This window comes from Sus scrofa, chromosome 9 (genome assembly GCF_000003025.6).
Source record: "Sus scrofa isolate TJ Tabasco breed Duroc chromosome 9, Sscrofa11.1, whole genome shotgun sequence".
In the NCBI taxonomy this organism is placed as follows: Eukaryota; Metazoa; Chordata; class Mammalia; order Artiodactyla; family Suidae; genus Sus; species Sus scrofa.
In genome coordinates, this window is record NC_010451.4 from 1,995,991 (window position 1) to 2,010,680 (window position 14,690).

The following is a 14,690-nucleotide window of genomic DNA, read 5'->3' on the forward strand; positions in this document are numbered from 1 at the left end:
AGTGAACCTGACTAGTGTCCATGAGGATGCAGGTTCGATCCCTGGCCTCGCTCAGTAGGTTAAGGACCTGGCGTTGCCATGAGCTGTGGTGTAGGTCGCACATGCAGCTCGGATCCTTTGTGGCTGTGGTGTAGGCTGGCAGCTCCAGCTCCAATTTGACCCCGAACCTGGGGACCTCCATATGCCGTGGGTGTAGCCCTAAAAAAAAAAAAAAAAAAAAAAGTGTCTCACAACTGAGGGCCCTCAGGTGCATCTGGTCCTCGCAGTGCCCACCTCTGACCCTGGTGTGGACGCTCTCACGGCATCTCTGTCGACCAGGGGGAAAGGAGGAGATGGGGCGAGGTGGGCGTTTCTACTGCCGGGGAAGATGGGGTGCCCTCACGGCAGGGCTGGACCTAGCTTCCAGGAACGCAGGGTGTGACTGACAAGCCCGAGGCTTTTGGGCCCACCAGGACGCCAAGGCTCACGGAACGTCATCAGGGAGTTAATTCTCCAGGATTTGGGTGTCTTTCTTTTTCTTTTTTTGTCTTTTTGCCATTTCTTGAGCCGCTCCCGAGGCACATGGAGGTTCCCAGGCTAGGGGTCGAATCAGAGCGGCAGCCACCAGCCTACGCCAGAGCCACAGCAACGCGGGATCCGAGCCGCATCTGCGACCTACACCACAGCTCACGGCAACACCGGATCCCTAACCCGCAACCTCATGGTTCCTAGTCGGATTCGTTAACCACTGCGCCACGACGAGAACTCCCAGAATTTGGGTCTCTGTTACCTCCACTGCCTCTGGCAAAACCCGGGTCCCCTGTGCGCCCGGGGCTGGAGTGGGCTAATTCTGCATCCAGAAGTGCAAATCTACTCTGCCGTGTCTGGTTCCTCACGGCTCCTCTTCCCCTCTCGTCCGCCGCTTGGACACCCATCTTTGTTTCGTCTTGTCCCTCCCCCTGCTGCACTCCTCATCTCCCTCAATCATTACGACGGCTCCGAGAGACCTGCTGTTACTGTCGTGCGGCCCGCGGCCCACGTCTCCCCAAGGGAGGTGGCAGCTGGAGGTCTAGCGGCTGCTGGGGGACAACAGGGCACAGACCACGGGGGAGCTGGGACCCCTGAAGCCCCTGCAAAGGCGAGAATCCACAGCCCCGTGGTCTTCGATGCGGCCACTTCTGGAGGACGTGGTTCTGCTTTCCCCACACCTGACCTTCCAGGTGTCCTGGCTCGGGGCCGCCTGCACAGGTCGTGTCCCCCTCACCTCATCCGCTGGCCGCCGGTGCAGGCAGTGGGGGTTGAACTTGTTGACATGCAGCACGTGAATGGCACATTTGATGCTGAGATGATGTAGCTGGCTGGTGACTTTCAGGAAGAGGAGATCATTCTGGAAGAGAAGCACTTTGGCGGATGAACAACAAATGCCCCCGGAGGCTGCTCCCCAGACCAATCACAGGCCGTCCACCACGCTGGCCGGGGGCACGCACCCCCGGCGACCGCTTCCCCAGCACAGCGCTTCGCGTCTGCGGCTTGGGCCCTCGCGTGGGACAAATGACACTGTTTGATTAAGACCTTAAGGGCACGAGGGAGGGGGTGGAATCGAGTTTAACCGCCACAGGGCCGCGGCGTGCTGGAGGAAGAAGCCTCACCACCGTTAGGTACTGCAGCATCCGCCCGTCCACGCGGGATTCGTGGAACTGGTCTTTGTACTGGGGTAAGCCGATATCATCGAGCCAACCTACAGGCACCGGGGGACGGGAGAACGGGGACGAAGAAGAAAGGCGGCAGCGAATCATCATTCTGAAGGTACCGCTGTATCCCCCCCCCCCCCCCCCCGTTAGAGTTGCTGTGATTATTGATATTGATGGAGAGCTGACGTCACCATCGGGGCCCCCCGAGGAGACGGCCGCCCCGAGACACACCTTCCCAGGGAAAGGTCCCCCTCGGAGCCGCCGGAAGTGACACACAGATGCCCGTCCTTACGTGTGACCCAGATGTGGTCCAGCAGGGCGGACTTCTCCTCCTGCTTGGCGTTGATGGCTTTCACTGCCAAAACCAGCTTCTTCCTGTGAAGAGGGTGCTTAATTCCCAGCTCCTGAAAGCGAGAGAGGAGGACAGGCGGGATGTCTCGGCGGTGGCCTGGCTCTCAGAGGACGCTGTGCTGGCGGGAGGCGGGTGGCAGCAGACTTCTGCCCGGCGCCCTGGGGTCTACCGGCAGCGACAGGGAGCCCCTGCACCCTCCTGGGGCGGGGGGAGAAATGGGGGGCCCCCCTCCCCACGCCCTGGTTTGGGAAGAAATGGGAGCCTCCTCACCCAGCGCCCAGCCCTTACCTTTTCCATGTCCTGAGGGGTGGCGGTCAGCAAAGTGTGGCCAGAAGTCACCCACTGCCTGGCAAAGATGACATACTGGGCCAGGCCAAAGTCCTCCAGCCACGCACACACACGCTCTGTGCTCCACTGGGCGAAGGGGGCGTTGGCGTCACTGGGAAGAAGGAAGCAGCGCGGCCCTGTGAGCAGCGCCCCACAAAAGAGAAGCTATGGTGCCCAGAGGGAACCCGCCCCCCGGGGATCCAGCTGAGCAAAATCCCACTAGGAGGCACTCATGTCAGGGAGACCCTAGTTCTCCAGGCTAACACCTGGCCTGAATCTCAAATGAGCAGCTGCTGAGAGCCTGCGGCAGTTAGTTACATGTTCCCAGGAGGCCACATTCTCTCGTGCTGTCTCTCTCTCTCACACACTCACACTCACACACACGTGTCAAAGCCCAGGGTTCAGGCCCCATTAGGATGAAGAGCCACAAACAATTGTCTTTAATGTCATTTTTAGGAAAATACTTATAAAACCAGGAAAAGGGGGTCCGTTCTCTAACATTAAAAAACAAAACACACGTGGAGTTCCCATTGTGACTCAGTGGAAAGGAATCTGACTAGCATCCATGAGGACGCAGGTTCGAGCCCTGGCCTTGCTCAGTGAGTTAAGGATCTGGCATTGCCATGAGCGGTGGTGTAGTGGTCACAGACACAGCTCGGATCTGTGGCTGTGGTGGAGGCTGGCAGCTGTAGCTCCAGTTTAACCCCTATCCTAGGAACCTCCATATGTTGCAGGTGCAGCCCTAAAAAGACAAAAAAAACAAAATCAAAGACCAAAAAAACACTTCTGGTTAATAGTTAGTGCCTTATTTACTAATGAAACACTAGGCACATTCAAGTCAATAGAAAGACAGTATTTTATTTTATTTTATTTTGCTTTTTAAGCCTGCACCCACAGCATATGGAGGTTCCCAGGCTAGGGGCTGAGTTGGAGCTGTAGCCACCGGCCTACACCACAGCCACAGCAATGTGGGATCTAAGCTGCATCCACGACCTACACCACAACTCACAGCAATGCCAGATCCTTAACCCACTGAGCAAGGCCAGGGATCGAACCCACAACCTCATGGTTCCTAGTCAGATTCATTTCTGCTGCACCATAACGGAAACTCCAAAAAAGACAGTATGTTTTATCAGCACTAACACCAGTCTGAGAATTGTAGTGAGTATAAGAGATAAAATAAAAAGCATAGCTATTAGAAAGTAGGAATAAAAGAAAGCCATTCTCTTCAAACGATACGACTGCCCACATAGAAAACCCAAGAACACTCGGGAAGATGGCTATAGTTAGAAACCACACAAAGGCTCACACACGCCTGTATTATCTGTATGACGTACACAAGTCAATTTTCTACATACCATCCAAGCACAGATGCTAACATTTTTGTTAAAACTGTAAATCGGTGCAACCACTGTGGAAAGCAGTATGGAGACGCCTCAGAAAACTAAACATAGAACGACCATTTGACCCAGCAATCCCACTCCTGGGCATCTACCCAGAGAAAACCATGACTCGCAAAGACACATGTACTCCAGCGTTCATTGCAGCACTATTTACAACAGCCAAGACATGGAAACAACCTCAATGTCCATCGACAGAGGAGTGGCTCAAGAAGAGGTGGTACATATACACAATGGGATATTACTCAGCCATTAAAAGGAACGAAATACCGGCCTTTTTAGCAACATGGATGGACCTAGAAACTATCATGCGAAGTGAAGTCAGCCAGACAATGAGACACCTACATCAAATGCTTTCACTGAAATGTGGAGTCTTAAAAAAGGACAGACTGAACTTCTTTGCAGAACAGATGCTGACTCCCAGACACTGAAAAGCTTATGGTCTCCGGAGGAGACAGTTTGGGGGGGAGTGTGCTTGGGCTGTGGGATGGAAATCCTGTGAAATCAGAGTCTTGTGATCATTATACAACTACAGATGTGATAAATTCATTTGAGTAATAAAAAAAATAATTTCAAATCTCACTCACAGCAACCAAGTAGAAAACGTCTAGGAGCTGCCTTTAGAAGCGAACTGTGGGTCCCGTGTTCCTGTTTGGGGGGGGGCGGTGGGGAGGCGGTAACCATGAGACCTCAAACTGAGCAACATGAAAAGAGAGGCATGAATAAATGAAGAGCTAGATCAAGTCCCCAGATAGGAAGCCTGGCTATTACAAAGCCGCCAATTCCGATAACCACGTTAATTTTTCGTTTAAAGTGTGAATGTAACGACAGACTCGAAGTCCCAAGTGAGTCCTCTGGTTGCGGCGAGGTGGCCTGGAGGCTGACGAGGCAACTTTTTTTGTTGTTGTTGTTGTCTTTTTGCCATTTCTTGGGCCGCTCCCGTGGCATATGGAGGTTCCCAGGCTAGGGGTCAAATCGGAGCTGTAGCCACTGGTCTACGCCAGAGCCACAGCAACGCAAGATCCGAGCTGCGTCTGCAACCTACACCACAGCTCACGGCAACGCCGGATCGTTAACCCACTGAGCAAGGGCAGGGATCGAACCCGCAACCTCATGGTTCCTAGTCGGATTCGTTAACCACTGCGCCACAACGGGAACTCCTCTTTTTGTTTTTAAAAATAAAGGATGATTCATGGAATATAGAAAACCAGCTCTTCTACAAGATTCCTTTCAAGCGCGTATTCCTAAAATGCTGGGTTAAAAAAAATTTATTGCCCAGATGAGGCATTAAAAAATTGCTTAAAGATGAGAATTCCTTCAAGGGCCAGAATGAGTGGAGAACGTTCTAGAACAGCTGCTGTCGATGATGCGTCCCTTTAGAGCAGGTGCTGGCCACACAGTCTGGAGCCCGGGTTTTAGCGGATCATGAGTAGTTACAGATTCAGGTTTTGCGACACCAGGAAGTCGCGGAACTTATAAACCTGGGGGGGGGGGGGCTCTTGAAGAAAAGTACACGACTTGAATACGAGGTGAGGAAACAATGTTTAGACTAAGAATAAAATGACCCCCAAACTACAAATCTAGTCCAGTTGAAAAGCATCCTGAAATCCAGAAAGGATGTTTTTATTGATTACCTCCTAGCTATACTTCCAGAGTGCTTTCCCCTGCTGTTTGGGTGCACACTCTCTGACTGCTGCCCCTCTCTATCAGCCAGGGGACTGGTGCCAGGATGCTCAAGTCCCTCACAACAAGTGGCACGGGTCCCCCGGTCCTCCTTGTCCTGCTCGCAGGTTCCACATCCAAGGACTGAACCGATGGGAAGGAAATCCAACCCACAGCTGTTGGCAGGTGGGGGCGGGGCTGTATTTCCTCCCAGAAGGTTGAGTCCCTCTGCTTCCAGCATGATTCCTATTTTTGACCTTAACAGTGTTTTTATTACATGCTGTTCAAGCCGTCTAGTGCCAGTCTGAAGTAGTCTTTGAATTGACATGTATGTATGCATGCATGTCTTTTTAGGGTTGTGCCTATAGCACATGGACGTTCTCAGGCTAGGGGTCAAAGTGGAGCTGCAGCTGCCGGCCTACACCACAGCCACAGCAGCACGGGACCCAAGCCATGCCTCTGCCCTACACCACAGCTCACCGCCTCTCCAGATCCTTAACCCACTGAGCAAGGCCAGGGATCGAACGCGCATCCTCCTGGATGCTAGTCAGGACCATTACACCTGAGCCACAAGAGGACCTCCCTGAATTGACGCTTATTTAAGTAATGTCCTTGTGGCTGTTGCATATCATGCAGCCTTATCTTGGTCAGTGTCAGTACATCATGTAAAATCGGCAAGAGATTTTCGTCTTTTGCCCCTGTGTTCACGATCCACTTTATATGAATAATTTAGGAACCCATTCACTCTTCAAGTTTGGAATTTATCTGTTGCGCTCGGTAAATTATTGCTTTTGGTTTGATCTGGGATTTTTTTGGCTCATTATTTTTCGTAATATCAGGATAATTCATTTCAATGCTCAATTTTACTTCATATTAGTTTTTAATTTCCTTTACTTTTTGGTTTCTGGGAATTGGCAAGAAACAAATAGTTTCCATATCCGGGATATTTTCAGTTCTGGGAGGAAAAAAGTGATTTTGAGATCAGAATTTGCTCTGTCCTAAAGACCTTTTGAAAGCATCCTAGAGCTCTGCTGCTCCTCTACCCTGACCACCTTCCTGCTTCCCGCGCTGGGGACGGTCTCTGACCCCTGGGCCTGTGCTGTCCCACCTCCTCAGCTCCTCTCACTGCCAGGGTCCCCAGAGCTCGTCCAGGGCCATGGCTGAGCATGCTGCTGAGTAATTTAGACATGACCAGAAAGGACTTTCACATTCAGCCAAACCACGTGTTTTACCAACATGGTCCGAAGCATCTTCCCAGACGGCAGTTAAAATAACCAAGTGGATCAAGCAGGCCAGTCCCGCGGTGGAGGGGGAACAGAGGGCGCTCTGACGGTCGTATGCGTTCCGTTAATAAGCGCATCTCTGGAGAGACAGCAGCTGTTCTGACCAAGCATCCCAGACACCCAAGTCACCTGCCTAGGGTTGCACAAATCTGATGAGTGAAAAAGACTTTCCACGGAGTGGCTTCTGGTTTGTATATTCCACACGTCCTTTCGTTTTCCACGACCCCACACTCCTGAAACCAAATGCCAGAGGGCAAGTTCATCTTGGTACACGATCTCTGCCTTCGCATCTTGGGATCAGAGCGCTGAGCACACTGGCACGCGGGCAGGCATTTCTACAGCAGGACAGCTAACTGGCCAAACTAACTGTGACTGCAAACCACATAAACACCATCCGACTCATCCCAGACTAAATGGATGCCCAACGCAACTTCCCCTCAGCCAGGTCTCAAACTTGTCCAGTTATTCCAGCCTCATCTGATCCTAGGCAAGGTGTAGACCAAAGGAGAGTGGGAGTGAAGCGTCAGCATCTTCAACCTGTTTGTGGGAGTTCCCTCTGTGGCCCAGAGGGTGAAGACCCACTGCTGCAGCTGCAACACAGGTGCGATCCTTAGCCCGGGGATTTCCACATGCTCCAGGTGCCCACCCCAAACCCCGACCCCTAAAAAACACTGTGTTTTCAATACCTCACTTATGAAAATATTTCAAAACACACGGTCTTGTCAACACACCGGTTACACCCTCTCTGGACCATAGGCGGGACCTGGGCAAGAAACGGACCTTGAGGCCCACGCCTCCTTATATCCACGATGGACACGACACTGACCACGAGTTTGGGAGAAAGGCAGTAAAATGGGGCCAGAGGCAGGAAGCAGTCTGACCAGAGATCCCTCCTGAGCGAGCGTCCCTGAAGGGAATTTATTCTGGGGACCAACTCAGAAAACCCTTCCACAAAGATCGCATCCAGGCATGTGGCTTTAAGTCCAGCTGACCTCAAATTCATACTCCACTTTTTCTTGGGGAAAAAACAAACAAACAAAATAACTCTCCATATACCAAAACAAATTCCCAAACAGATGCTTTTTAAACTTTTTAAAAATCACTTTTGAAACTCACAGTTTAGGGGTGTTTCTGTTGTGGCTCAGCGGGTTAAGAATCTGACTGGTATCCACGAGAATGTGGGTTCGATCCCTGGCCGTGCTCGGTGGGTTAAATGATCTGGTGTTGCTGCAAGCTGTGGTGTAGGTCCCAGGTATGGCCTGGATCCAGCGTTGCTGTGGCCGTGGTGTACCCTGACAGCTGCAGCTCTGATTCGACCCCTAGCCTGGGAACGTCCATATGATGTGGGTGTGGCCTTAAAAAAATAAATTTAAAAAATTTAAAAAACACCTCACAGAGTTCCTGTCGTGGCACAGCAGAAACAAATCCAACTAGGAACCATGAGGTTGCGGGTTCGATCCCTGGCCTCCCTCAGTGGGTTAAGGATCTGGCGTTGCCGTGAACTGTGGTGTAGGTCACAGACAAGGCTCGGATCCTGCATTGCTGTGGCTGTGACGTAGGCCGGCAGCTGTAACTCCGATTCAACCCCTAGCCTGGGAACCTCCATATGCCGCTGGTATGGCCCAAACAGGACAAAAGACAAAAAACAAAACAAACAAAAAAACAAACCTCACAGTTTAAAACCAAGTTAAAAAAAAACACTGAAAAATTTTAAAGCAAAACAGTGAATGAAATCACAAAGTAAAAGTTGATGAATTTCATTAAAGACAAAACGTAAAAATTTAAATATCAAAGCGAAATTCTGCAACAAACCTAAACATTAACTTGTCACAATTTTTAGACGTGGCTTAATAGCTTAATATAGGAAGAACAGATAGAAATCTGTGCCATGAAATAACTAAAGAAATGATGAATAAATGGGAAACTATGCACATAAGTCACAAAAGAAGACGTAAAATGACAAACATATAAACTAAATTCACAATAAAAATGTAATTTCTTTTGCAGTAGAGAACTTTAAACAAAGAAAAGCTGCAAAACCTTTTTGTGGGCGTACTAGGCATGCACGGCACAGCCGCGCCAACTGGAACGGAAATCGGCAAAATGGGGGAAACTAGTAACACAACTTATGCTTCTATAACCTGGGAGAGTTCCTATAAAATGTGAGTACCAAATATTATATTTAAAACACAGATTGGGGGAAAAAAGGATTGGGGCTAGAGACTTTCGCCAACAAAGGACTTTTCCTATAGGTGTGTTGGTGACAGTATTTTATACACTAAACACACCAGGGCCCATCAGCCATAATGTACATCACGTCTCTGCTCCAGAGCAGCAAGGGCCTGTCTCTCCCACCAGGAAAACTCGGGTTCGTGGCCGCAGGCTCGGCGGCGATCAACACAGATCTCACTGGGCCTTCGTTCCCAGTCTCCTCCTCGTCCACTGTCACGGTTAACGAAGCAGAGGCCACCAGACAAAGCAGCCCTGCGGCCGGAGCTGCCTTCGGCCGAGCCCGTTCCCGGCACTGGCTACCCCACACCAAAGTCACCGGCAGACCCTGCGTGGGCTCCCTGACCGCACGGCTCACTCTCAGGAAAAACACCTAAGGGTCTTGGCCAAGTACCCACCCACTGACCAGCGATCCCCCTTCAAGAATCAGCCCTCAGAATTCCCGTCATGGTGCAGCGGAAACGAATCTGACTAGGAACCATGAGGATATGGGTTCGATCCCTGGCCTTGCTCAGTGGGTTAAGGATCTGGTGTGGCTGTGACGCAGGGTGGCAGCTGTAGCTCCAATTTGACCCCTAGCCTCGGAACCTCCATATGCTGCAAGTGCAGCCCTAAAAAGACAAAAAAAAAAAAAAAAAAAAAAAAGAAAAAAGAAAAAAGAAAAAAAGAGAAAAAATCAGCCCTCAAGAGAGATGATAATATGAGAAAAAGGATGTACATATATGTATAACGGGCTGTGCAGCAGAAACTGACAGAATGTTGTAAATCAACTATAATAAAACAAATTTTTTTACAAAAAGAATCAACCCTAAAGAAAAGCCAGAAGATTAATCATTCAAGCTTATAGTGGCTTAATTTTTAATCTAAGAACCAGAATCAGAATCTAAGAATCAGAAATACTAACGTCTAAGGTCGGATGATCACAGAAGGGAAACAAGCTTCCTTCGCTCATCTTCTTTCTTTCTCTTTTTCAGGCCGTGCCTGCAGCATCTGGAGGTTCCCAGGCTAAGGGTAGAACCGGAGCTGCAGCTGCCAGCCTACACCACAGCCACAGCCACACCAGATCTGAGCAGCATCTGCGACCTATACCACAGTTTGTGCCAGTGCCTAATCCTTTAACCCACTGAGCGAGGCCAGGGGGATCGAACCCACATCCTCATGGTTTGTTACCACTGAGGCACGAGGGGGCTTCTGATGGCTCTGAGCTGGGCTCTGCCTTCTCAGACCACGTCCTTAGGTTCAACAGCATCTAAAGCTAACGCTTTTTACGCATTTACACTTGTGATACAAAGGGTAAACCCTACTCCACGATCCTGGGGGAGCAGGTCCAGGACGGGTCTGGGGACGGCCGCCTAAGGTCCCGCGTGTGTACACAGGCGCTCCCGGAGAGGCCTAGAAACCAGGGGGGAGGGGGGAGGGGGGTGTGCACCCACGAGGCTCTCCCTTTGCTGGGGTCTGGACCACACTGTCTCCAGAACGAAGACAGGAGCTGTGCACGTCTTACTCGGTAACGACCTGCTCTTGGCACCGCGTATGGCATCTCAGACGGGTGACACCTGAGACCGTCAAGCCTTGCTTTTCACGATTTGGGGACATTTCACCTGTCACAGTCCAATCCTTGGGAAGCCCCAAAGCCTGTCTCGGCTGAGGGGCTCAGACCTGTGGGGCTGCTCCACTGGAGACAGTGCACTGTGGGGGTGAGTGAGGGGGGCAGAGGGGACCGAGGGGTTTTCCTAAGACACGGGAGGCAAAGGTTCACCCGGGCAGGTGGGAAGCAGGGAGATCTGAGGACGGGGGAAAAGGTGGTGGCCAGAAGGTGTCCACCAGGTCACCTCTGGAAAAGTCTCCCTCTTTCATGCTCTCTCGTGAAGGGTGATGGGAACCTCCACATAAAACTTCCCGCTGGGGTCCCTTTCCAACCCCTCCAGGAGCGTTGGGTACAGTGGGTGCTGAGGGATGACTGCTCCAGCTGCACCCTGTGCAGAGGCCGGTGTGGGAGGAGGAGGGCCGGACGCAGAGGCAGGGTCCGGATCTCCTGGGGAAGGCGACCCCTGCAGGGGTTAGACGTGCGGTAGCTCCTGTGATCTCCTAAGAGCTTTAACACACACTGGCTTTTGACACACACACACACTTCACAGATGAGGAAGCTGACGTGTAGCAAAGTTACAGCTTGGCTCGGGGCTCAGCCCTCAGAAGCCGGAAGCTGCTGAGCAGAAATTCCAACCTGGGTCTCTGATGCCAGAATCTGTGCTCTTAAAGGCTCCTCTCCAGCCTAACGGGGCCCTGCCTAGAGTAACAAGGCAGTGCAGGGCTGCGGGGTCCTGGGGGGGTCCTCGGAGCCGGGGTGCCCAGCTCCCGCCCCAGCACCTCCGGCCGAACCTCAGCGCACCGGAAGCGTGGGCAGTGCCTGGAAAGGCCGAGTCACTCGGCCCGGGCCCCTGCCTTCGTCCCCCCTCCACCCTGGCCGGGATCTGACACCCTTCTTTGTAGGTGCACTGGACGGTCCTTACCATTTCTGACCCTTGGGGTCTCTGGTCCTAGAGAGCCTCGGCCCAGCGGTTGCCCGGAGCCCCCCTCGTCGAAACTCAGCCACCCCCGGGGCGTCGGTGTTGAAGTTTCCCGACTGAGTTCTTCGGATTCTGCGTGGAGAGGAATCCGAGAGTCTGTCAGGGGCAGGCTGAGCCTGTGGAGTCGGTGCAGCCCTCCCCCGGGGGGGCACAAGCCAGGCCAGGGCCCCCCAGGCCCGGCACCAAGACCGGTGACTGCTCCTCGTGCAGACCCTCCATCACCTCCCCCCCCCCCCCCCCGGGACTGGGCCGCCCTCCGGGGGGGGTCAATGTCAAGGGTGCCCCCTCATTTCGCAGACTGTGTCAGCAGGGCCAGCAAGTACTTGGTTTTTTTTTTTTTTTTTTTTTTGCTCACGGTATGAGGAAGTTCCCAGGCCAGGGATCGAACTTGCACCTGACAACAGGGAGTCCTTAACCCAGGGAACTCCTTCTTAAAATATTTTCGTTTTTTTTTCAAAGATTTCTTAAGACACAGACTGAGCCGGGAGGAAGCCACTGGTGTCCTGGGCCTGTCTCTCCCGGGCACAGCCGTATAGGTGCGGGCCACGTGCTCGGGGTCTGCGGGATGGATGGATCCAGGCCGAGAAGGGCGATCGGGAGGCAACCAGCTGTATTTGGTGCCTGCGGCTCCTAGTGCTCGGTCTCTGCGCCCTAAAAATAACTCGGCATCTCCTCGCCACACCCGACCCAGTTTACTGCTGCTGGGACATCGCCCTGAACAGGGCCTGCCCGGCCGCGAGGAATATTAACTCCCAGCAACATGATGACAATCGCCACCAACTTACTTTCCCCAGAATTTCTTGATGCCTTTGGGACTCCGTTTACCGTCTGGGGTCAAGGGCGACTGGGGGCTGGACTCGGTGCCCGATGACGTGGAGGAGAGGTCAGTGGCCACGGCAGTATCGTCCCAACCACTTTCCGTGTCTCCTGCGAGGGAAAATGAAGGGGCGTGTGAATGACAGGAAGGACGCGGCCTCTGCAAACCTCCCCCCAGCCTGGGCCATCCCTTCGGGAGTCCGAAGCCTCCCCGGCTCTGCCTCCAAGAGCGCAGAGCGCAGCTCGGGGCGCAGGCGCACCCCGGGCTTTCTCTGAAGAGTTGGTGAGCTTAAGGTTTCAAATCGGGGCTAGAGAATGTCTTAAACTGAGAGTTTGGGGGCCCAGCCTTTGCAGGGTCACTCCAGCAAGGAGCCTCCTCTCTTCCCCAAGGGAGATACTGGAATGCATGTGGGGGAGGGGGGCACCTGCCTGACATCTCGGGAAGGGGCGGGGCCAGAGGAGGGGCGGGACCTGGATGACCAGTTGGGAAGGGGAGGTGCCACAGGAGGGGGGCGGGGCACCTGGCTGACCGCCTGGGGAGGGGAGGGGCCAGGGGCGGGAACAGGGCGTCTCCCTCCGCCTCACCTGGAGGGCACAGTACCTAATGCGGGGGCACTGACACTCCGGCCACGACCTCCAGCCAACCAAGGAGCAGAGAAGCCACATGAAGAAGCAAGAGAGGCCCAGCAGAGTTATAGGGAAGCAAAGAAATAAAAAAAGAGTCACCGAGCAAGAGGGAAAAACTCCAACAGAAAGAAAAATAATCCCACCAGGAAGGATGGGGGGAATCCTGACTGAGCTTGACCTACGAGGTCACTGCAGCGAGAGGTGGCCCTGTGTGAAGGACCAACGCTCCTGGTGTCCCCACCTGGCAGGTGAGGCGTGCACACGCAGGGAGGGGGAGGTCCAGGGGCCGAATACACCAGGCCACCCGCTGCTCTCAGGCTGGAGCCGGGGCTCAGGGGGACAGACTGAAACGGTCCAAAGCTTCAGCAAGTCCATGGTCAGAGTGTCTCTAGGACACACTCTTCCCAGGGCTTCTCTGGAGTCCCTGCAGCCCACAGCAGCACTGGCCAAGGGCAGAAGGCAGCTCTGGGAACAGCTGGGAGAGGGCGTCGGGGGCAGGGAGAGCTCTGTCAGGACCAGGACTTTCCCTTCTGGGCCCTGCGATCTGCTGCTGCTACTGGGGACGCACAGCCTGCTGGGCAAAGACCTCCACGGCTTCAGATGCTAAGCACCCAGAGGGTCCCTGCAGCCGGGCCTCCTTGCCCGCTGGCCACGGAGTCCACTCTCTAAGGGAGCACCCTCCCGTGGAGGAGCACCTGACATCCTCCTCTTGGTGACAGAGAGGCTGCAGAGAGGAAGGCAGAGCCAGGAGAGAGCAGGTCAGGAGGACAGAGTGGCGGGTGCGGCCAGGGAGGGCGGCCTGGGGCGTCTGGACGGAGGGAAGGAGGAAAGGCGGTGGGGTCTCAAGACAGGAGGAGTGAGAGGCGCGAGGAACTGCAGCTGGAAGAAGGTGGGCACACACCCCGGTTTTCCGGGGCGCTGAACTGTTTCTGGACGGAAGCAGCGTGCCCAGCCAGCCAGCGTCTCTGGACGTGGGACCACCCTGAGATTCGACTTGCCCGTCCACCCACCCCCAACTGCTCGCCAGGGCTGGACTGGAGTGGGCCGTGCAGGGACCTCATGCAGCCGCGGAAGTGCCGAGGCCACGGCTGCAGAGGTCGCCAGCCCAGGGCCTGGACACTCACTCAGCCTGGGCAGGCTGCTCCCTGCGGGGTCAGGTGGGGAGGTCGTGGGAGATTTGGCAGCCTCTCCATTGGGCGTGGCTCCGGAAAGCTTCCCAGGTAACGTGGGGTACTTGTGCTCCGCCAGGAGAGGGCTGTCCTATTGGAAGGGGAGAGGGAGAGACAAGGGGAGAGAGAGACGGATTTGCCCTCGGTCTGGACGTCTTCGGAGGCAGGAACCACTCCCTGTCTTCCAAGACCTTCGGCTGATTCCAAGACCCCTCAGAAAGTGGGGCCAGAGCTCCGAGAGAGAGAGAAACTTGCTCAAAGCCACACGCACAGTGAGATGGGGACACAGCCAAGCCCCACTCGAGGGCTGACTGCAACCGAGTCCAAGCAGCAAGGGGACGCCTTTGCCATTTTGCTCAGAGGCTCAAAGCGGTAACAGCCATGGACCACCGAGCCCTCTGACTACACAAGCCAGAATTCCAACAAAAGCTCTACCTGTTGCTTTATTTTTATAACACATCGTATCATCCATTCTATGTATGTATTATAACAATTATTTTGAATATCAGGTTAAGGCGAAACACGAAAGGAAGCAGGCACTCAGAGGAAAGCTTTCAACAGAGAGGGGGCCAGAGGCCTACGTGCCAG

At 53.7% G+C, this 14,690-nt stretch overlaps 1 protein-coding gene across 26 annotated transcripts in view; it reads right to left on the reverse strand.

The window, feature by feature from the left end:
- The window catches only part of PPFIBP2 (PPFIA binding protein 2), a 156,712-nt gene that overhangs the window by 11,274 nt on the left and 130,748 nt on the right, over positions 1 to 14,690 (reverse strand). For 14 of the 26 annotated variants that reach the window (XM_021062284.1, XM_021062282.1, XM_021062295.1 and 11 more), the window contains 8 exons: positions 14,058 to 14,193; positions 12,908 to 12,940; positions 12,276 to 12,417; positions 11,434 to 11,562; positions 2,311 to 2,461; positions 1,963 to 2,074; positions 1,629 to 1,717; positions 1,244 to 1,366 (listed from right to left, as the gene is read on the reverse strand). In XM_021062284.1, coding sequence (XP_020917943.1) covers positions 1,244 to 1,366; positions 1,629 to 1,717; positions 1,963 to 2,074; positions 2,311 to 2,461; positions 11,434 to 11,562; positions 12,276 to 12,417; positions 12,908 to 12,940; positions 14,058 to 14,193 — 915 coding nt within the window. The remainder of the gene's footprint in view (positions 1 to 1,243; positions 1,367 to 1,628; positions 1,718 to 1,962; positions 2,075 to 2,310; positions 2,462 to 11,433; positions 11,563 to 12,275; positions 12,418 to 12,907; positions 12,941 to 14,057; positions 14,194 to 14,690) is intronic. The other 12 variants (XM_021062281.1, XM_021062285.1, XM_021062292.1 and 9 more) reach the window with 1 other exon arrangement.